General features: G+C 50.0%; 3 protein-coding genes across 4 annotated transcripts in view; all 3 read right to left on the bottom strand.

Annotated features, from left to right (window-relative positions):
- HOXC4 (homeobox C4) overlaps positions 1–14,213 on the bottom strand; it is a 38,553-nt gene extending 24,340 nt beyond the window's left edge. Inside the window, exon 1 of the mRNA XM_003790450.1 lies at positions 13,633–14,213. The gene's annotated coding sequence lies outside the window, so the exon portion shown is untranslated. The remainder of the gene's footprint in view (positions 1–13,632) is intronic.
- Positions 490–14,213, bottom strand: HOXC6 (homeobox C6). 2 transcript variants are annotated; one of them, XM_012805653.2, is made up of 3 exons: positions 13,633–14,213; positions 2,358–2,703; positions 490–1,633 (listed from the first exon to the last, which is right to left on the bottom strand). In XM_012805653.2, the coding sequence occupies exons 2-3, from the start codon at positions 2,509–2,511 to the stop codon at positions 1,326–1,328; spliced, it is 462 nt and encodes a 153-aa protein (XP_012661107.1). In that variant the 5' UTR covers positions 2,512–2,703; positions 13,633–14,213; the 3' UTR covers positions 490–1,325. The 2 variants fall into 2 exon arrangements, with proteins under 2 accessions (XP_012661107.1, XP_003790496.1); XM_003790448.3 differs by lacking the exon at positions 13,633–14,213 and having other exon boundaries at positions 2,358–2,869.
- A 4,379-nt stretch (positions 14,214–18,592) lies between these two features.
- Positions 18,593–21,779, bottom strand: HOXC8 (homeobox C8). The gene is made up of 2 exons (XM_003790447.2): positions 21,190–21,779; positions 18,593–19,840 (listed from the first exon to the last, which is right to left on the bottom strand). The coding sequence occupies exons 1-2, from the start codon at positions 21,623–21,625 to the stop codon at positions 19,548–19,550; spliced, it is 729 nt and encodes a 242-aa protein (XP_003790495.1). The 5' UTR covers positions 21,626–21,779; the 3' UTR covers positions 18,593–19,547.
- Between the last annotated feature and the right edge of the window lie 6 nt (positions 21,780–21,785).

Below are 21,785 nucleotides of genomic sequence, written 5' to 3'. Positions count from 1 at the left end.
TTTCCTCTGCGTTTTCAGCCTCCGCCGCCACGTTTCTCAGCAACCGGCCTGGCGCGGGCCTGGGGCTTGCTCACGCGGTCCCCCGCGCCCCCCGCCTCCAACTCTGGGGGGTGGGCGGAGGAGACCCTGGTGCCCGGATAGTGCTTCTTTTCTGCGCTTTTGGGGCTCTGAGTTCAGAAGCTGAGGGCCCCAGGGTACCACAAGCAGAAAGAAAGGCCTGCTCGGGTACCCAATCCGACTAATCCCCACTCCCAATCCTATGCAGCCGTCCTTTGCAGGGTGTGCGTTGCTCGGCTTAGGGAGCCCAGAGAGGCCTCCCAGCCCCCCAGCGCGATCACAAGAAGCATAAGGCCAGGGCTCAGCGCCTGGCCCCCGGGGAAGGCGAGTGCAGAGGGCTTGCAGGCGGCGGCTAGATGCGAGAGAGCTTGGAGCCTGCTCCAACTTTCACCCTAGGGCCGGCGAGCGAGCGAATTAACAGAAATCTCGATATAAACTTTTAAAAATAATATCAGTTTTATTAAATATTCGAGGACGGATCGAGAGATCGGATTTATACAGAAGGGTAACACGAGGGGATTTATTTATTTATTTATTTTCTCCTACTGGCTAAACAAACGTCATTCACTTTTTTTCTCTTTTTGTAATTTTCCCTCTTTTTTTTTCCTTTTGAAAATGGGATAGGAACATTGATGGGTGCTAAACATAAATATAAATACAGAAACCACGAATACAGCTAAAAATATTCACACAGAAACAGTCACAGTTTGTAAAATGCCATATTGACCCCCAGGATTCTTTAAATACAATTAGCCAGGGCTGGGCATTTGCTGGGGTAGAGGGGCCGGGAAGAAACTGTGGGGAAGCTCTGGGGGTTAGTGGGAGCCAAGGCGCACCCTCCTTGGGCCTCCTGCCCTCCCTGGCTGCCAGGCCGGGCCCTGAGGCCCCGGAGCAGAGGCCCCAGGGCCCGGGAGCCTGCTCTCTGCGCTGGGGCCGGAGCGGGGGCCTCAAGGGAGTGGGGGGGGGGCATGTCCTCATTTGGAGGGAAATTTGTGGAGTCTGAGTTCTGGGACTGAGCCCCCAAGGCCTGGGTGGGGGAAGGAGCCTGCAGACTATGCGAGAAAGAGCTATCCAGGGAGCAGGGTGAAAGAGTTGTGCCGCGAGGGAGGGGGTCCAGAACTGACTTTCAGGTCCACACTTGACTCCCTAATTTTGTTTTAGGAAGTCAAAACACATCAATTGTGCCAGTGATAAATAGAGTGTGTGATTAGAGGAGAGTTTGGGGGAGCGAGGGAGAAGGGAGAGAGGGGAGGCAGGGATAGTCCTGGTCACTCTTTCTGCTTCTCCTCTTCTGTCTCTTCCCGCTTTTCCTCTTTTCCGCCCAGGCTGTCAGCATTGGCCCCTCCGCCGCCCCCCGAGAGCGTGGACGTGAGATTAGATTCTTTTTTCCACTTCATGCGGCGGTTCTGGAACCAGATTTTGATCTGTCGCTCGGTCAGGCAGAGCGCGTTGGCGATCTCGATGCGCCGGCGCCGCGTTAGGTAGCGGTTGAAGTGAAATTCCTTCTCCAGTTCCAGGGTCTGGTATCGCGAGTAGATCTGGCGGCCGCGCCTCCGGTCCGCTCCGTAGCCGACCCCTAGAGATCCGGGCACAAAACACACTAAAAACAATCAGCAAGGCGTCCTCCGCAGATGATTTCGCCTAGCAAGGTCCTGACTCTCCCAACTTGGTCAGAGCTCACAGCCCCCTCCGGGCTCCAGTCTTCTCCCTTTTGCCCTGCCCCACCCCCACTGGGGGTACAGCCAGACCCCAACTTCATTTAGACCTCCCCTAGGGTGGGAGGTGTATGTCCCCAAGGAAAGACGTTTGGGGGGGCGGGGCAAAAACCAGACCAGAAAGCTGCAGGTCTAAAAGCTGATTTTTGAAAAATCCCAAATCCTGGAGATGAGGGCCCCATTTCTCAAGGACTGGGCTACCCCCATCTCCCCAAGCACCCTACCTCCTTGGAAACTTATCCCCACTTCTCTGCTCTCCCATCTTCCCCTTCCTTCTTCTCAGCCTGACTCGACTTTGGGGGGCTCCCTCATCCTCTGCTCCCTCCCCTTATCCCCTGCCCTGTTCCTGCCCCCTCAGGTCGCCTTGGAGCCCTCCAATCCGTCAGGGGCCAAGGGGGCCAGGGCCCTGTGAGCAAGCAGGAGGCGAGCTGAAGGGGCAGAAGAGGGGGCCCTGTCTCGGCGAGGAGACGAGCGTGATTGTTTTTATGGGGCCATAAAAAACTCTCTCCGCCCGTTCTTCTAGGGAAGCCGGTCATAAAGCCAGTTCAGTTTATTTAATTTATATCTCGGAGCTGTAAAACTCACCACTGTGCGAATTCATTCGCTGCATCCAGGGGTAAATCTGGATACTGGCTTTCTGGTCCTGGGGCGCAGTCCTGCCCTGCTCAGAACTAAAATCCTGAGCGATTGAGGTCTGTGTGTTATGTCCTAAGGTGTTTTGTCTGCAGTTTGAGAGCATGTCTTTCTCCTGGTAAAAGGAATTAGATCCATAGTCATACGGCCCCCGGCTGGAACTGAACACGACATTCTCTTGTGGCGAATAAAAGGGAGTCGAGTAGATCCGGTTCTGGGCAACGGCTGCTCCATAGGTCGAGAAATGCCTCACTGGATCATAGGCGGTGGAATTGAGGGCGACGTTGGGGAGGACGTCCTGGCCCCCGGCGAGGTGGCAGGATAAGGAAGGGTTAGTGAAGTAGGAATTCATCCCTTTGCCTTTACCTGGTCGGGCTATGATTTCTTTAATATTTATTTCTGTCTCCAGTTTGTACTCGGAACTAGATGGTTATAGGGACGGCTCCAATCCAGGACAGACAAAATGACAAAGTCAGCTGACCCCCTTCCAGCCAATCGTAAGCCAGATGTCAAGAAGGGGGAAAAAAATCGCTTCTGCTTCTGTTGATTCCCTAGTTGAGACTAAGTGTGTGCTTTGAAAGTAAGACTTGGATTTCTTTAAAATATATATGCATATGTACATGTAAGAGAACTGGTCTGGGGGTGAAGGAGGGGTGCACATCCCAGAGTAGGGCCTTGGGGCCCAGAGAAGGAGAGCTGCACTCCCAGGAAATCTCTCAGCCCCAGCTAACTTTGCTGTACTGTGGCCAGAGCCAGGGCTGAAGAAATCCCTGCATTTTCAATCTGATTTCATCTTTTATATCTGCTTCCTTTCTAAAGTTACGATCATATTTCTTCATGGGATGAGCTCCTTCCCAGCTCACCCAGGTCCCCAGAAACCTATAGGAAACCTTGATTTGACATTCCATGGAGTAAGTCCCCATCACTAAACAGGTATTTTCCCCAATAATTAAAAAAATCAGAAGTAGAGTGAAATTTCATAAAACATTGTGCCCAGAGGAAGGAGAACGTGGCTGAGAATCTTGGGTATAGGAGGGATGTGGGGAGCAACTATGTCTAAAGGATCAAGGGTGAGAATTCGGGGTACACTGGCAGAGCTGAAGTGGGCAAAGGGGACATGCATTTGCTTTCCTTTGCCTCCTTGTCCCCTCTGCCTCCCCCTCAAGAACCCCTTTTTGAGGCGACTCTTACAGCATTTTTGCCTAAAAGGGAAAATGCATTTAAAATGCAGAGAATAAGGAGAAAAAGAAGTTAGAGGTGAGAAAGAGAGAAGGGAAGAAAAGGAAGAAGAAAGAAAACTCTGTGAGTCTTTCTGGGGACATCAACTCCTGTTTATGTTGGTGAGAATTTATGATTTGGAGCCAGCAAGGGCCAGTGGGGTAATTCACATTGGATCCAGCCAGAAAGAGAAGGGTGGTGGGGCTCTGATAGACAGTTAGCTTCTTGCAGGCTCAAGCCCCTGCATAGGTCAGAGTCCCCTGTCCCCTCTAGACTCAAGGCCCCAATAGGGGAGGCGTCCCTGGACCTGAGCTCTGAGGCTTAGAGACTTCAGCAAAGGGCTCCTGGGGAGCTCTCCCCAAGTACCAGTCATCCCCAGTGGGGCCAGCCTCTCTGAAGCCTCTAACCCCATTTTTTTCCACCTTGGGGCTGAGAAAAAGGAAGAAGCGGTTAGGAAAAGGCAGCTGAATCGGAGACTTCTGAGGGAGCCGCAGTGGGCGAAATGAAACAGCAGGAAGGTGTGCAGATGGTTTTTTTCTCCTAATTATTCCAAACTTAATTCGATATTGTGACATAGGCTGAAAATGCTTTGAGTTGACAAAGAGGGGGTGGTGGAGAGTGGGCAGAGAGCAGTGAAAGCTCATATTTTCCTCTCACCATTTTGGGGGGGGGTGGGAAATGGCTATAACAAGAACCCGGATGTCGCCAGGATTTTATGATCTTTTCCTTCTGTGTAACAAAGCGGAGTAATCAATGGGTAGCAATAAAGCCATAAACGGGACTACGCTGGGAAAAAACTCGTTTATTCATCTTCTGTAACGTTAAGGTTTCCCTGGAGTGTCGCTAGGGGGGAAAAATAAAGTTTCGAACCCAAAAGCAGACAGTGTATAGAGACAACATGTTAGTTAATACATGAACCTCCTTAGGGGTTGAAGAGTCCTTTCTGCCAGACAATTTGTGTTGGCTTTTAAAAATACAGCCCCGATCCTTCAGAAAGGAGGAAAATTTGTTGGTATTTGGAAGGGTAGGGGAAAGACCCTATAATTGTAAAGCTTCCTCCTCTTGAACCACACTTTCTTCTCCCCAAGGAGATGAAGGAGAAAGGGTAGAGGAGGATTTTTAAATTAAGAAAGAAATTTGGAGATGAGTTATCTTATTTTGGGGTTACATGGCAGGTATAGAAACATAGACACCAACATGAGTTGCTTTTCATTTTAGAATCCAGCTGTCTTTGGGTTCATGGCATGCCTGGGCAGAGGTTTCCAACAGCTGGCTTGTGCTCCAAGCCCCCTGGAGGGCAAGAGGTAGGGGGGAGAGAGTACTAGCCAGGAGTTCCCTGGGGGCTGAGCTAGGGAACAAGTCAGTGCACCCCTGGACACTGTAGTTCTTTCAAAGTTCCCAGCCTCCTTCTGCCCTGAGGTTAGTGGTGTAACAAGTAGAAGAGGCCATAAGAGAGAGTAATCCCCCCCATTTCAGAGGGAGATTGCTAGAGGGATAAATCATGTCAGTGATATTTCCTTCAAGATATTAAATTGTTGCAATGTACAACAAATTGAACGATGGAAGATAGGATGTTTTAATAAGGTTTCGCTTTCAATGAGTGTGGATTTTCTATGTATTTTAAAATCTCTTTTATGTGAGTGGGGGAGGCAAGAAAGAAGGGGCTTTGGGGAAGCATGAGTTACAGACCCCCAGCAAGGATGCCTGGGTTTCCATGAGTCTCCCCTCACCAAGTCTGGAGAGGAAAGGGGCCCCAAATTAGGGAGATTCTTTTTTGGAGGCCTAAAGGCGGTGGGCTTAGTGGGGCGGGCGACCTAAAGAGCAGAATGTAAGTCTCAGGCCCGGAAAGTTAAGTGTTTTATTACGTCTCTAAACAGAGGGCAGAGACTGAAAGGTCTCGCCGATTTATAATGAACAGAAACCAGCTGCTGGGTGAAAAAAGCAGAAATCCTGGAAGGGGGAGAGAATGGGAAACAGAAATACAAATACATTCCCTCACTGCTTAAAGACTTTCAGCAAAATTAATTTCCAACACACTCTCCTCCATCACCTTCCATTCCTGAGGAAAGAAGCCTCCTTCTTTCAGTTAGATCTTTAATTATGCAGCTGAAATTTTGCTGGAAGGATTCGATCCAAGGGGGGAGAGCAGGTCAGATGAGCCCGATCTTCCTCCATTGGATTATATTTTCCTTTACCCGTTTCATGTTAATTTTATTTTTTGGCAAAAGAAGGACTATAGGGGGACTGGGACTTAGATTTCTCCAAATATATTTATATTTTCCTGTTAAATTTGTCTGAAAACAATTATGGAAACTCATCAGCAGAAGCAAGAACAGATGTTTTATTAAAACTGCAGTTGAGCTCTGTAAATATGCACAAGTCTTGGGAAGGAGGGGAGAGAACTTATTCTTTGTTTCTATAAAACAAGCCTAGAGAATTTAGAAAACACCCCCATCAGGCCCGCAGATCTCTTCGGCTGCTGCCCTGGCCCCCTGGCCTCCGCAACCTGGCATTTGGAGGAGACTTGGTGTCAAGAGCAGATTTTCTTCAATTTTGGAGCTTTAATAAGTAGATTCAAAACCAGATTTCAAAAAACACCAAAAAGGAATAAAGGGGGAAAGTTACCACTAGCTGTTCCACTTTCCCCCACTCCAAAACATGATTTTAGAGCATGCTAATTATAGGAAAGAAATTTACTACCTGTGCCTTGGACCCTGAGTGGGGTGCGGTAACTGGCCTGGAGCCCCCAAAGCTAAAGGTTGCATTGGAGGCTGGGCACTGGGGGTGTCCCAGGGCGAATTAAGCAGTTAACACCAGCCTTCTCTGCTCCAGGCCAGGGAAAGGCTGAGGGCCCGTGAGGCACTGAACTGAAGAGAGGGCAAGTCAGACTAGACCCCAGGCCCTGAAAAGGTTCGGTGAGCAGGCCTTACCTTGCTGGCCTTCACTTTCCATTCTGCTCTTGGAAATATATTAATGTGGGGGCAGGAGGGATATTTGAAGTCAGTGGGAGATCTGGCATTTTTATTTGGAGACAATCTTTTCCAGAGGTCCTGCTCAGTTGTGTTCTGCCGGTCTCCTCTTTTTCCCCAGATACTGCAAACTCTGCGTAGATGTTTGTGACTCATGCACCCTTGCACACAAAAAAACACACACTCCATTCCTGGCTGCCGCGCCGCCAACTACAGTTCGGCGCCTCCCGAGGCTGCTCAGGGACCCGAACACTGGAGCTGCAGGACTCAGCGCTCAGCGCTCGGCCTGGGCGCTTGGCTGCCTGGAAGACACTGCAGCTGCACGACCTTGCCCCCCCCACCTCCAATTCTCACTTCCCAGAGTGGGAGACGAGGTTGCCCCGCCAGCCCCTTTTGTGCCACTGGGCGAGGGCTAAAAATCCCTCTTACAGAGAAAGCCGAATTTCAATAATTGCTCAGTCACCTCACAATCGCACTATTTGGTTAAGGCTTTGCTGTTCTAGAGCAACTGCTCAGTTAGCCCAACTGACTTATGATTAGATTTTTTAATTTAAAAATTATAAAATAAATCCTCCAAATGCCTGTTTTTTTGTAGAAGCTCCTTTGATCTCCGTGGAACTCCTACTAAAAAAGATTGCAAGGACAGCTTTCTGGTCTGCCAGAGAACCTGAGCCTAGGGAACTGGGTCTGCTTGGGAACCAAAGCAAGGCTCACCTAAGCGGCTCCCAGATTCTCATAGATAGGGTGGGGAAGTTCTCTGAGCACCCCGTCCCCCCTACATATACAAACTGCATTCCAAAAAGGAAAATCCCTCCTCCTTTCACAGTTCAGACATGGAGAAACGTGAAATTTGACACACCCAACCCGGAAATGGATCCCATTTGGGGGTGCTGATATTCTGGGGACAAGGCCCAGGCTGGCCAGCTGAACAGATTGGGGATCAGCAGGAAGGGGGGAAGGGGTAAGAGGCCAGATGGGGCTTGTCAAGCTGCTAAGAACTGCCACAAACACTTCAGAGGCCTATGCTAGTGACTCCTCTTTTAAGCTAAGGAGAGGTTGAGAGGCTTCAGGAGCTGCTTTTGCTTTATTGCAATCAAACAGAAAAGAAAGGTATATAGAGGGGCTCTGCTAACTAATGTCAGATTTCCTCTCCTCCCTTTCTCTTTCCAGATTTCTGCATGACCTTTACTTATTGGCACTCCACTTACTGCTGCGACCATCAGCAGATATGAACTCTAACATAGGCATTTGTTTGGCTTCTCAATTACTTCTCTGGCTTAAGGTTAAAAAGTAAAATAGGTCCCAAGCATCTCTGCCCCATCACTTTTTTCCAAATGGAGCTGTAAGGGGACCAGATCATTTCTGGTCTTTTGGGACCTGCCCCCCAAACCTCCTGCTATCCTAGCAACTGAATATCAGCTTAGGAGGGGGTTTGGGGAGAGCCTGGGAATACCGCATTTCATCCCCACTGGGATTGGGAAGGGGACAGTTCAGGGAGGAAGTAAAGCTGCTTTGTCCCAGGAGAAAAAATTAAAATCCAAAATATTTTTGGACCCCAGGATAGGGCCTCAAAAGGGTGTCAGATGAGGAAAAAGCGGCAATAGCCAAAGGTGGTGGCGATAGCAAAATGTGCTGCTTTGCACCGGGCTGAAAGATCCGTAACTTGCTGGCTTCTCTTATATCCTTCTACGTCAAGCAAAGCTTGGACCCATTTTGAAGGTTCATGAGAAATGTAAAATTCAAGAACTCTGTATTTATGACATCACAGTGAATTGTCATAGAATTTATATACAGGAGGAATTTTGTGCTAGGTATCTGGCCATCCCTCATTCTCTTTTCCTTTCCCCTTTCTTCTTCCCCTGGTTTAACTTCTCCTGCTTGAAAATAAAGTGTTATTATGTTCTGGAACAATAATCCAACAATAAAACATCGTTTTCATTTCCCTACAAATAATTTTATCCTTTATTGTTTGCAGATCTGAAAGAACCATTTACTTTGTAGTGGCAAAAAGAGGGGGTGGGAGAAATTAATTTCAGAAATGAGAATATTACTTACTTCAATGATACTCTTTTAGATTTGATAGCCAGGAGCAAAATTAAAGGCTAACAGTGGCCTCTCTGACTCTACAGCTGGTGAGATTGTCGATTTATAGGACCTTTAGCAAAGGAGTAGTTTAATTTTATAGATTTGTTTAAATTCACTGCTATTTTGGGGGGCTGAGGGAAGGATGGGGGAGAGCAACATGTTTTATCTAGCTTTATGAATCGGCCAACATGACCCTCAACAACCTATGTCTCAGGGAAACTCCTGCAAAAAGGAATGGGGAAGTGGGGTGAGGGAGTTGTGGTCAACTTTCTCAATGAGTGTGCCCCCCTTAACCAAGTGGTTACCAGGGGGAAGGAAGAAAAGCTGGAAGCAAGGGAAGGGCTGTTTGTAAGTGTCTCCACCACAGGGACACCCGGAGGTTTATGGTGTCCCCATAATTCCCCTGACCCTATAAACAGCTGCCCTATTTTAAGACAATTTCTGCTTCCGCCTCTCGGAAAAGGAGAATGAAGGAGCTGGTTAGGTGGGAGGGGGCTGCAGGAAAAGGGAGGGAGTTGGGGGTATCGCTGCACTTTGTTCTCCTGGGCGAGTTTGCTGGTTTGGCGGGTTTCTGACGCAGGGTGGCAGCAGACAAAACAAGTAAACAACTCACAGACACAATAAACAGGAGCGGCTGCAGCACCATGGCAGAGGCGGTGGGCTGGGTGAGAGGCACAGTTCTGGGGTAATATCACCCCAGCACCTCAGGTGGCCAAGGCCCAGAAAGCCTGAGGCGGCCTCGGTGAAGGGCAGAAGGAAGGTGGAAGAAAGCTGCTGCACCTTTCAGCGCAGCATGTCTGGACAAGAGTCTTGGGAGGAACCTGATTGTCTAGGGAGCAGTGGAAAACCCCTCTAGCCTCATTTTTTGTCCTTACTTTCTTTTACTGGATTTTTCATTGACATTTATATTTCCCCTCCTTGTTCTGTCTTTCATGCCTCTGGAAGGGAGAAAGAGTAGGAAAGCAGGCCCATTAATTCCCAGCCTCAGCCCATACTCTGTGCTCCAGGCCCGTAGGCCAGGGTCACACCTTCCTCTCCACATCACCCAGATAAGCCTTCTCCCTGCCAGCCTTCCCTTGGCTCAGGTAGTGGAGAGGATTAAAATGCAGTTCCACCAGTAACCTGATCTTGGTATGTGGGGGACAGAATCATAGAGAGCTCCTAATCTGCCCCCACAGATGTAGGCAAATCTGAGGCCGGTGAGCAACCAGGGCAAGCAAGAGTAGGGAGCGCACACCTAATCCTTCTGTCTTGCCTTCTCCACCAGCCTTTCCAAACATCCTGGCCAGCAACCACCCCAGACCACTGCCCAGAGAGGCCACCTTATTAACCTCTCCAATCCCTTCATTCCCCCAGTGAGGCTTCTAGCTATTCAGAATTGCTTGCAGGCTCCCTACATACAGGAACAACTGAGTCCCATAGAATTCACTTTCAATACAACTGAGTTCCCCTTGTAAAATAGTCATTAAGATGGAAAAGTTTGTGGGGAGGTATGAGGAGAAAGCAGAAGGGATTTTAGCCTTTCCCCAGCCAGCTGCTGGGACAGCAAAAGCAATAAGGTCTGAGAGGGCCTTTGTGGCACCCATGGGTTACTAGAACCCAAACACTCCAATTCCAGTGCACACATATTTCCAGAACAGCATGCACAGAGGGCCTGTTGCACCTGGTGCACCCAGTGCCTCTCTGAGCCCACTCTCATCTAGTTAAGGCTAACAAAATTTTGCATGCACATAAAATAGTATTTGAGTGAATATAGGCATGGTAATATACAACTAAACACCAAAGAAATATGAGTCTGTATATATTCATTCACAAGTCTGAGTCCGTACATTTAAGCCTGTACATAATAAATGTATAACGAACGGTACCAAGTCTGGTTTCAGAACACAACAGCCAGCCCAACAAGGTCACTTTATCCAAACAAGGTCGCATTCTCCATGGAGATCACAACTGTCAGACCACAGAGAGAAAGGGTTTTGCTCTGCCTATTTCTCCTTAGCTAGGAACCAGCCATGAAATACAGCGGATGGCAGAGCTGGCAAAGCCCCCCTTAAGGGGCAGGCCTGAGGATGCCCAAAGAGTGGGCTCTGAGGGGAACACTGGGGCCCTGAGCACCAGGAAATGCTGCCAGGCCCTGACCCACAGATTGAGTGTCCCTGCCCAGCCTCAGCCCTGGGTGTGCAGAGTTTTTGAGCCAGATTCTATTTTCAGCCACATCGGCTATTATTAGATAATCACAGAAGAGTTCTCCTGCAGAAAGGACCATGTCTGCAGGGAATTTGGCTGAGGGTTGCCACTCTTAATGTTTCTGTTTGAACACTAGAGATGGAGAGAAAGAAGGAAAAGAAAAGCGAAAGTAACTAAGAAGCAGGGGGCTGGCGATAAGGTCTGTTAAGCTCTGGTTTATTCCCTGGCCAGACTGGAATGCCAGGGACAGTCAGGCACTGCTGCTGTTTTCTCTGCTTACTTCTTCAGGAGCACAGTCTAGGGGTGAAGGGCATAGGATGAGGTGGGGGCCTGTAGAACTCTAGCCAGGAAGGAACAAAAAAATCGATAAAAATATTATAGAGAGATACTTCAGGATAGTGTTGTTAAGCGCTCAGCCTCAAGCTCTAGCACCCCAAAATCTCCCTGTCAGCACACCCAGTTAGATTCCTGTAGGCCTAGAGAAATACCCCAGCCTCACCCAGGCCCGCCCTTCTGATGGGAGGGGATCCCTCTAATATTCTAGGTGAATCTCCACAGGCCTTAAGGGCTTTCTTCGGAAAAGATTTTTTTTTTTATTTCAAGGCGAACAAGGGTGACTTATGCTCCTCACTCCACCCCCCAATCAATGTGTCCATCCATAGAGGAAGGGGCAGACAAAATACAGGCAAAAGAGAAATAGAGACCTCACCGGTCGGCGATTCCCATATTACATCAGGAAAAAGGCTCCCATTTTCGGGCCTCTCTGGCCTCTCCACTGTCCCACCGTACTCCCCTTGCCCTTTTCAGGTCCCATAGACTCCAGATCCCGGTTGCTGCTCCCAGATAACTGAGGCGTCAGCCTGTGGACCCGGCCTGAGCTGCGGAAGAGCGCGCGGCAGCCGGCGCAGGCGGCGGGCTGGGCCCACTTGGGGAGAGCCAAGCGCTTTTCTCGATCGTAAACAAGGAACGCGAAATTAGCCCCTCGGCAGACGCCTCTGCCTGCACACTAGTGCTATGGGGGGGGAGGGGGAGAGAAAATGCCATTTCTTCCCCCGGGAGAATACCTCACAGGCCTTTATGTCCGCTGCTAAAGGGGAATTTTGGGGGGGCAGAGAAGAAGAGAAGAAGATTGCGGGGGGAGGGAAGAGAAGATTCACCGTCAGCTTGGGGCCAAGGGGTTTGATTTGAATACATTCAAGTCAAACTGTACTTTTAAGAATTTGATAAAAAAGAGTTTTCTCCCTCCCTTCAAACTCCCCCCACCACACACAGGCGACCAGTCAGGGTTTAAACAGGAAACCGTGGAGCGACCCCTCCCCCACTGAGCTTGGCTCAGAATCCCAGTCGTGCCTCAGGGAGAAGATGGAGGGGGGTGAGTCTTGGCTTGCATTGAAGGTGAGTCTGGCCCATACTCTCGGAACTCCCCAGTAATATGCACCATCCCCAAGCTGTGGGGTGTGTTTGCCCGAGTGTATAAGCATTTGAGTGTGATCGCCCTTTATGAAACTCGCACATATAGGTGCCGCCTAGGACCCGGGCTGGGGAACAGGGCGGGGTCATATATCAAACGGCAACACATTCAGGGCCACGTACATTTGGAAGAAATTAAGCCACTGTGTTATGAAACCATATGTGTCAGGTTAAGACTATACAACACACCATTAGCACCAATTATTAAGAAGATCCTGAGCCCCCAGGACTCTCCCGGCCTCCCCATTCTGAAGCCCCTAGAGTCCTCACAGCCTTCACAGGACCCAGAAGGCCCAGGCAGCGAGGCCTGGTCCTGTCCCCGCCCATCCTAGGGCCTCCTTCATTCCCACCTCCGCCCCAGACAAGGCAGTTCCTAGCCTAGAGCAACCATGCAAGGCGGATGAAGCAGCCCAGTGGGCATCCCGTGTGGGATGGCCGCGGTTGGTGGTGGTGGGGGTGCTGGACCAGAGTAGGGAAACCGTATAGGCCTCTCTTCTTGAGCACAAGATGGCTTTTTAGTACCGCATCCCCCACCCCCACCCCCACCCTCCATCCAACGCCGGGCACCTCCCACCCTTCCATCCGCTGGGGTGGAGGCGGGAGCAGGGGGTGGGCAGACGCTCTCCCCTCTGACGCGCACCAGCTACCAGCCTCCCCCCTAATTGCCAATTAACAGAACCAGCCGCTAGCCTAGCTGCGCTAGCTTCCTGCTCGGCGGCCCGGCCCTGGGCCCACACTGCGCATGTGTGAGCTCTGGCCCTCGCTCACTCCGGGAGGGAGGGAGGGAGCTGCCAGAAAGGGAGGGGGCGCTGGAAAGTTTGTTTGGGGGTTGGGGGCTGACTTTTGCTCGGGGAGCAATGGGTACAGCCTACAGGTTCCGTCTCCTGCCCTGGACTTTGAGCTTCCAGAGCTCCTCCTTCCCAGTGTCATTAGCCAAGAGGCCAAAGATCTATAATAAATGGGTACCAACACAGTGGGCATCCGACAGAGGGCCGGCACCCTAGACCGCAGGCTTGCGCCACTCAGGCATACTCTCCTTGCCCCCGAGCTCCCAACTTCGGCGCACACTGACATCAAGACAACACACTCACAGTCGCTCAGTTACCAGTTACCAGTATTACGGTTTAACCCCCACTTCTCCCCCTCCCCTTTTCCTCCCCATAATTACCCACGCGCCCACCCTCTCGCCAGCCCCCTCTCCTCTCTAACCGAGACAAGCCGCTGCTGTCCTTATCTTGAAACCGCCACCCAGCTACGGACCATTAGTTACATATTTGAACCAATAAGGAAACACTTACCGGGCGCTGCTTGTCACTCTCCCTCTCTCTCTCTCTCTCTGCCTCTCTCTCTCCCACTCTCTGTCTTTCTCGTCTTCCCTCATTCCGCGCCGCTGCCGAGCCTGTCTCAGCTCCACACACACATATATACTTTATATGAATTCAAAAATAAAAAAGAATAATCCTAACCATAAAAAACCCAAATAAAATTAAGGAGAGTTGCAAGAGGACAGGAGGGAGAGCCTGGGAGAGGGAGGGGCGGAGGCATCTGCAGCTCCCTATCTCAACTCCTGCTCCCGCATTCCTCCTGCCCCTTGGGGGCCAGAGGGTCGGGAAGGGAGAGAGAGAATGAGAGATACCCTCAATTCCTGCCTCTCCCCTCCCATCCCCACCCTCCCCAGGTGCCCCCAGCTTCGGCAACTCCACCTGGGATAAAAAAAAATTAAATGGGGGGAAAATAGTTATTAATCAGATTAATAAAAATATATATATACTGGTAACGAAGGGAGCGCCCAGCGCAGGTTTCCCTGGCAATGGTTAGGCTCTTACAGGGAGGACTGTTCTGCGGAGCGCTCCGAACGGACAAACCACAATAAAAAGTTCACGTTCATGGATGGAATCCACATGACTTCTTGTGGCCAATCCAACTTGTGAGTCGATCGTAAACTTTTATTACTCAGCTGTAAATTTTCTGCAAACAACCGGGAATGCGATGCATTTGTGTAGCGTGTGCAAATGGGCGCCGCGGTCGCCATGTTTACCCAATTCTCTCAGAGAGGGAGCATCCCCTGACCCCCACCCCACCCCACCCCCACCCACCGCCCACTCCCCACGGACCCGGCTGCTCCAGGCGAGCAAGGAAAGAGCAGAGGGCGGAGGAGGGGAGGAAAGAACGAAGGGTTCAGGCAACTGCCTCTCCTCACTGTGCCGAATTTTAAATATTTTCCTTAACAAATGGGGGTATTAAGGTTGGATCTAGGGTAATTAAAGCTTTGCAAAGGTTTGTGACCTTGGGGGCAGTGATAGCTATCAAGGTGAGGAGGGTGAAGAAGAGATGCCCTTCCTACCCATACCTTTTTTTTTTTTCTAGGAGAGAACAATATACTCTGTATGGGGGGTGCCCCCCAAAACACCCACTCTACCTCGACAAGAACAGGAGCCATAAGCTGCTGGCAACCTCTTAACTAATGGTCTGAAGAGCCTAACGGGATAGACTCCAGGGGCAATCTGGCCATGGCAGTAGGAGAAATGAGAAATTGAGGCAGCCTCCAGAACCCTCAAAGCGACCCTCATCTCCAGGGTCGGATGGAATGACATCCCCCCCCCCACTATCCCTAGCATCAGGTCTTCTCATTTCCTAGATTCAAATGGTGTCTTACTGGAAATCGTTTCAGAATTAAATATAAAATTAAGGCCTGAGATCTTGGGTCCTACTTTTTTTTTGGCGTGCAAAGCAGTTTGAAGTTTTTTTTAATTCTTGTCAGGTAGCCCACATCCCACTTGCCTTATTCAGAACAATTTCCTTGTTCGGTGGGTGTCAGAATAACTGAGACTGGCTACCTAGGCCCTGAAAATAGGATCTTTTACTGTTCTGAATTCCACCTTCTGCGCTACAATTTGGAGCACCCTTTCTCCAGACTCCAAATTGTGGCGATGTAGGGAGCCCAGAATAAATTCCCCTATAGAGATTATTTGCGAGAGTGGAAAGCAGGGGTTTCCCTGGAGGGAGGGTTGTAGCCTAGTGACTCTCCCCACTGGCTAGAGATTTGAAGGCCGGAAGCTCTCCTCTTGGTCCTGCATGGGGCTGGCATGAGAACCTCTATAGCTTGGGTGCCCTTGCGCCAACCCATAGGGGATCCCTCATCCACTCCTCAAACTTCCTCCGCAGTAAGCAAAACAGTTCCCTCAGCCGGATGCAGGGACCTCGTTTCTTTTACAAACCCACCCATAAATTTTATAACAGGTAGTTAAAAATTACGACAAGGAAGCACTGGCCCAGCTTTTCACAATGGGCAGCGGGGAGAATGGGACAGCGCTGCGGGCAGCTTACCGGAAATTTTACTTCTAGTCTGTGGCACAACCTGTTCTGAGATCTCTCTAATTGGGGTGGGGGCAGTCCCCGGGACATCTCATTTGGGGAAGACGAGGTTTGGAAGACCAGCCCATTCTGCCATTCAAGGGCCCCCCAAGGAGCCCTTCGGAGGTGGGGGGAAGCTCACAACATCTCTAAATCTTCCCCTTCCCACATCTCTTACAGGCCCGCACCTCCCTTAGCCTCTGTAATAACGGAGTGGGGAGGGAGATAAAAAGTCGAGAATTAAAAAAAAAAAAAAAAAGAATCCAGAGAAACGAATTGGCCCCCCAACTTAATAGCTGCATTATCCCGTCTCTATGGCTGAGATTAGAATAATAAATTCAAGGCGCAATGAGCGAGATGCTTCAACTCAGCATTTAGAAAGATACTATTTTTCACAAATCACAAATAGCTTTCGGAAGCCACTTTGATTGGCTAATAAAAAAGTAAAGAATGGAAGAAAGTCCTATCTGCTGCAGCCGAATGGCCCCCATTCTGGTAATGGGACGGAGGGAACATTTGGGAAGACGCATTTCTAAAGAGAGAGCATCCTGCTCACAATTATGTTCCCCCATAAAATGAGTTTTTACCTCCTTTTCTTTCCAAACGAGAAAAGAGAGGCGGTGGGCAAGAGGGTGGAGGAATGGGTATTGCTTGAAGGGGAGGCTGGGGCTCCTTTGGTCTGGCCCTAGGGATGCCTGGCATCTCTAGCGAAGCCGGGCGCCAGACGCACCCCGCCCTCCGCCGCACCAGGCTTGGGGCCACGGACATTGCTGAGCAGCGGGTCCAGGGATGAATGGGACATTTGGTGTGGGAGAAAAGCAATGAAGACCCTTCAGAGCTACTTCATGTTGGGTTTGTCCGCTCAGCTACGGAGCCAAATATTTTTATTAATAGCAATAATAATTCTATGTTTAAAATGAAACGGCTCTTAGCTGTCCCTGGGAGTATGAAGGGCACGCTCGTGGGAAGGCCTGAGGTCTTAGCGAAATGCAGTCTTTTCAGGTCTCGCTAGCGAATAGCCAGTGTCACCCACAGCAAATGAGGTTACCTGTCTGGCGCCGCAGCTTGCAGCAGGGACCCCAAGTTAGATTTTCCCCGCTCCTGCTCAAAGCTGTCTCCAGCTGCCCTGAAGCTTCCAATCCTCAGCCTTTCTCGGACAGCAGGAGTCCCTTATAAACGAAGCCTGACCCAGTCCTGTACTTAGGACCACTTTGCCCGGGAGCCAGGGCCCCGGACCCCAGGGAAATTATAATACATAAAAACAAGAGTTGGCCTGGGCTAGGTCTGGAAAAATCATTGACCAGCAGAGAGAGAGTAAGAGAAATCTCGCCTCAAAAATATTTGCCTTCAGTCTTTGGGGGTCTGGTTTTTAAAACCAGAAGAGCCCCTTCCCTCCCCTTCCCCCTCTCCTGGCTGAGTCAGAAGACTTGTATCTCTGGAATTTGTGATTATTTGACCAGAATCTTATTGGCATAAACAGATTTTAGTCTAGGACTCTGCAGAGAGAAGTAAGAGAGCCCTTTGCCCCCTGGATCTCTGAGCCTTCAACTCTTTATTTTGGGGAATGAAAATTCCAATGGAGACTCTCTTTAGATGCTTTGGCTGAGGTGGGGGTCTGTCCACTCAGCAGACCCATCCCCAGGACCAATGGCCACATTATAGGGGCCAGGGCAAGCTGCCCAATTGCCAAGGTAAAGCCTGGAGCCTGTTTGAAATAGCTAGAACAGAGGCTGGAGTGGACATAAATGGGGGGTCGAGTGACTGTGATATCTCTGTGCCAATGACTAAATTTATATTTCAGGATGTCGACTCAGGCTGGTTGTTTACCAGCTCAGTCACTTTCCCCATCTCTTTTCCTCTCCTTCAGGCTTAAGCTTCCTCATCCCCCATACTTTGTATCCCCCACTTTTAGGTATGTTCCAGACAAGCTCTGCAGACAGGTCAACTGCCTTTGAGCCTCATACTCCCCCAACTCTGTCCACTATTCTAGTGTTGGGTGCCAAGGGCCAAGGGTTGGCCACGAGGGGCATGTGCAGATCAGAAAAAAAACCCACTGCCCCATCCTAAGCCCCAGCCCCTGGAAGAAAAAGGGCATAGCTTAGGGAGGGCCCTGGGGCAGATTTTCTTTGTCTGGGCCCAGCCCAGAGCTGAGGAGGGTGGATGAGTAAGGAGATCTTTCTTCCTATTGGGGTGCTAGCATCTAAAAACACACTAAAGACAAGATTCCCCTAAGAGCATACTAATATACCCCTTCCTCTCCCAACGAATGGACTGTTTGTCTCAACCCCCCCATCCCTTTCACCTGCCCTCCCAGCCCTGCCTGCCCTCTCAACTCCCAGGCTCCTCTCCATGTGAGTTCCTCCATCCCAGAGCCAGGTCAGTGGAACAGACAGACCTTTTCCAGATTGTTGGGAAAGGGGGATAGAAGGAAATGGTAGAGAATGGGGGAGAGCTATGGAGAAAAAGCAAATCATTCCAGCTTCGAATATTTTTCTCCATTTTTTTTTATTATGACTCACGTATACAATACAAAGTACTTGGACCAGGAACAGGGTTGTCGGGACACAAAATCTACATTCATAGCTGGACATAAAGACAAATGACCAAAAATTATTATTATAGATATATTTTAACGTTTTTTTCTTTCGAGCACGTTGCATAAACAGAGAATTCAAGACAGAGTTAACTATACATTCAGTGCAATTTAGTTCTACTCTACTGGGGTTAGAAGCACAATAAAAGAGCACAGGACCGGTGGGCTAGGCAGTCTCAGTTGTTGGGTTTTTCTTAGTGAAATAAGCAGCAACAAACGACAACAAAACCGCATTACAAATACTCTCAAAGCAGGATTTATTTCTATAGGTAGTGATAAAATACGTTGGAGGTTTCTTTCTTTCTTTTTTCATTTTTATTTTTTTCTCTTTTTTTCTCCTATAGTAGGATTTTTAAAAATTTCTTTTTTTCAAGATTATTGCAGGTTCCCTTTAGGTAGTATGTTAAAGATTTATTATCAGTATCATTATTATTATTTTCATGATTATGATGATTTCTGAGCACTACTAATAATGCAGCTCAGAGGAAGCTGGGCCCAACAGAAGAGAAATCAAACCACAAAGGAGAGGAAGGCATGGGCCCGAGTGACCATGGGATGGCTAGGTAGGATTTTAGAGGGGACTGCAGGCTTCCATCTACCCCTATGGAAAGAGGGGAGGGAAGAGACCCACATGTCCTTCAGGTTTCCTTCAGGTTCCTAGAGAAAGTCATGGGGGGGTTTCTAAGCCGAGAGCCCCAGGGAGTGTGAGGGGATATTTCTTGCTATCTTTTCCATATTTCTTTACATTTTTTTCTTTCCCTTCCTTCTTTTCTTTTTTTCTTTCCTTTCCTTTTTAAAAAAGTAAATCTAGTACATTAACTAGCTTAAAAACAAAGCTACAAGTCCTTTTCCACATTTTGAGGGGGCTCCCCTCTAAAATAAATACTCAGAGTTGCAGGGAGGTGGGAGTGTGGCAAGGGGCAGAGGGTGGGAGCAAGAAGGCCAGGTCTCAGACCTTAAAATCCAGGAAGGACTCAGAAAGGTGGGGGTAGGGACAAGTGTGTGTGTTGGGGCAAGTAGTGAGACAGAGTCCAAATTTTTGCTACGTCTCGACCTCCCCCCTCCAGCCCCCAAACAAATAAAGAGTGGGGGAAGTCCAAAGGTAATAAAACCAGAGCTGCAAGTATCTGACAGGTAGTTAGAGTTGTGAGTGTCATTCTATTCTCTATAAAAGCAAATGACAGTCGTAAACTTCTCAATTTATCTGCTACCATAAAACGAAACTTCAAGGGAGTTGCTAAAAGGGGGGGAATCTCTCTTTTTTGCTTAGTCCTTGTTTTCTTCCTTTTCCTCCTCTTCTTTCTCCTCTTCCTCATTTCCTTCTTCCTCCACCTTCTCCTCATCTCGGGCTCCCGGCAGTTTATCCTTGTTGTTCTCCTTTTTCCACTTCATCCTTCGGTTCTGGAACCAGATCTTCACTTGTCTCTCGGTCAGTCCCAGGGCATGAGAGACTTCAATCCGGCGCTTTCGTGTCAAATAAGGATTAAAGAGAAACTCCTTTTCTAGTTCCAAGGTCTGATACCGGCTGTAAGTTTGCCGTCCGCTGCGACGCCCCGGAGCTGGACAGAACAGAACCCCAGTCTGGTTATGTTTGGGCCTGGGGGGCTTGGTTTTCCAACCTGCCATTCGTCCTCCCTTAAAATCCCTCCTCTGATATCCCCAGATCTCCACCCTTCTGTGGAAAAGGCAAGAGCATAAGGCAGGCAAGTGCTGTAAAGTTTGGGGGATTGTTTTGGTTTGGTTTCACCTTGGGAGGTGGGGTGGGTGTAGGGACAGGGACTGGGATCTTCTTGAAAAATGGGGGTTTGAAAGAGCCAGGGGAGCCCTGCAGAATCCCCCTGGCCTGCAATCCTAGGAAACTGACCCTTGCAGCTTTGTTTACAAATGCAGAGTGGTATTTAGTGAGCAGAGCTGGGGATAGAGTCTCTTTCCAAAAGGAAAAAGAGCTAGGGATGAAAAAGGGCTCTGCCCACTGCCCCCTCCTTGCCTCTCTCTACCTAATGCTTTTCCAATAAGAAAAAAAATTGATCTACTGGAATCTATCACTGCTCTGCCTGATTGCTAACTGGAGACCAGCAAATAAATCACTGGCCATCCCCGCCGGAACTTGTCGCTTTATCGCTTCCCCCTGTACTTCGAAATTGGGCTGCTGTGAGGGGCCACCCTTGGAGGGGCTCAAGACCTGAGCTGATTTGCATGTTTCAGAGAGACCCCACAAGCTCTTAATTGGAGGGAGCCTGGTTATGGTCCTCTGGAACTCAGAGACCCCTAATCTCTATGACCCCTCTCCTTTTGAGCAACTAGGTTTTTTTTTTTCGTTTTCTTGTTAGGCTTCCTGTCTTCTCTGCAACTAAAGGAAGTATAGAAAAGTTGGGGTATTGGCCCTCAGGCTAGTTCTCTGGGAGGAGGCAGTGGGTACCCCAGAGAGCCAGAGAGTCTATCCTTGGAGTCTCACCACTCTCTGGCTAGGGGAGAGAAACAGGGGTCTCCTCTGGCCCCACTACAGCCTGGCCACTGTCCTGAACTCCAGGCTGTCTGGCTTTGGAGAAACTGGTTTGCTCCAAAGGCTGGTAACCTCAGGGTACTGGGGGGTACCATTCCCAACCACCTCCCCAACTTTGACTTTAGAGATGGGGAAACAGATGGAGGAAACGATTTTTAACCCTTTACACACACACACCACCTTTCCTCCACCTTCACCCCAACCCCCCCAATGTCCCAGGCACCCCCTCACACCCCATCCTTAGCGAAGCCTTCCCAACCTCTAGAAACCGACCCAGGCACGGGGGTGGGGAGGGAGAGACCCCAAAGCCAGGAGGGAAAGCGAGGGCAGACAAAAAGGAGGCAAGGGAGGGGGGAAGACCCCGGAGCGCGGGAGACCAAGGGGGAAAGAGAAAAGGCTTCTCACCGTGGGGTCTCATCCATGGAAACATGAGGCTGGGAGACGAGTTTTGATTTAAGTGGCCTTGTCCTTCGCTACTGTTAGTGTTGGCGGAGGATTTACAGTCGGGATATTGCACCACGCTCGCCTCTTGCTGAGCCCCATAAAGGGACTGTCTGGGGAGCGCCTCGTAGCCATAGAATTTGGAGGCGTCTCCGTGGCAGCTAAGCGAGCATGGGTTCTGCTGGTAGCCTGAGTTGGAGATGCCGGAGGTGCCGTGGTGGAAGAAGTCTTGGACGTGGTGCGAAGCGTGCTGGAAGCCGGGCGCCGAGCCGCCGGGCCCGTACACCAGCGCATGGCTCCTGCCCACGCTCTGAGGGAACCGGCAGTCGTAATAGGCCGGTTCCAGGGACTCGCCGCCTTTGTATTTGGAGAACAGGGGGTTGACGAAGTAGGAGCTCATGCTGGGTACATGAAACCCGCGGCCCCCTCCCCTCTGGCTCGCGACTCCCCCGCCCGGTACCCCCGAAACTCCCCTCCCCCCGGGACCGAACCCCAGGCCGTCTGGTTCCCGGGACTGGGCTGGGCTGGTGGGCTGGGGGGCTGGGCAGCTTGGGGGGCGC

The sequence above is a fragment of the Otolemur garnettii genome, unplaced genomic scaffold, assembly GCF_000181295.1.
Source record: "Otolemur garnettii isolate 467f Iridium unplaced genomic scaffold, OtoGar3 scaffold00043, whole genome shotgun sequence".
In the NCBI taxonomy this organism is placed as follows: Eukaryota; Metazoa; Chordata; class Mammalia; order Primates; family Galagidae; genus Otolemur; species Otolemur garnettii.
This window is presented reverse-complemented; position numbering and strand designations above follow the sequence as displayed.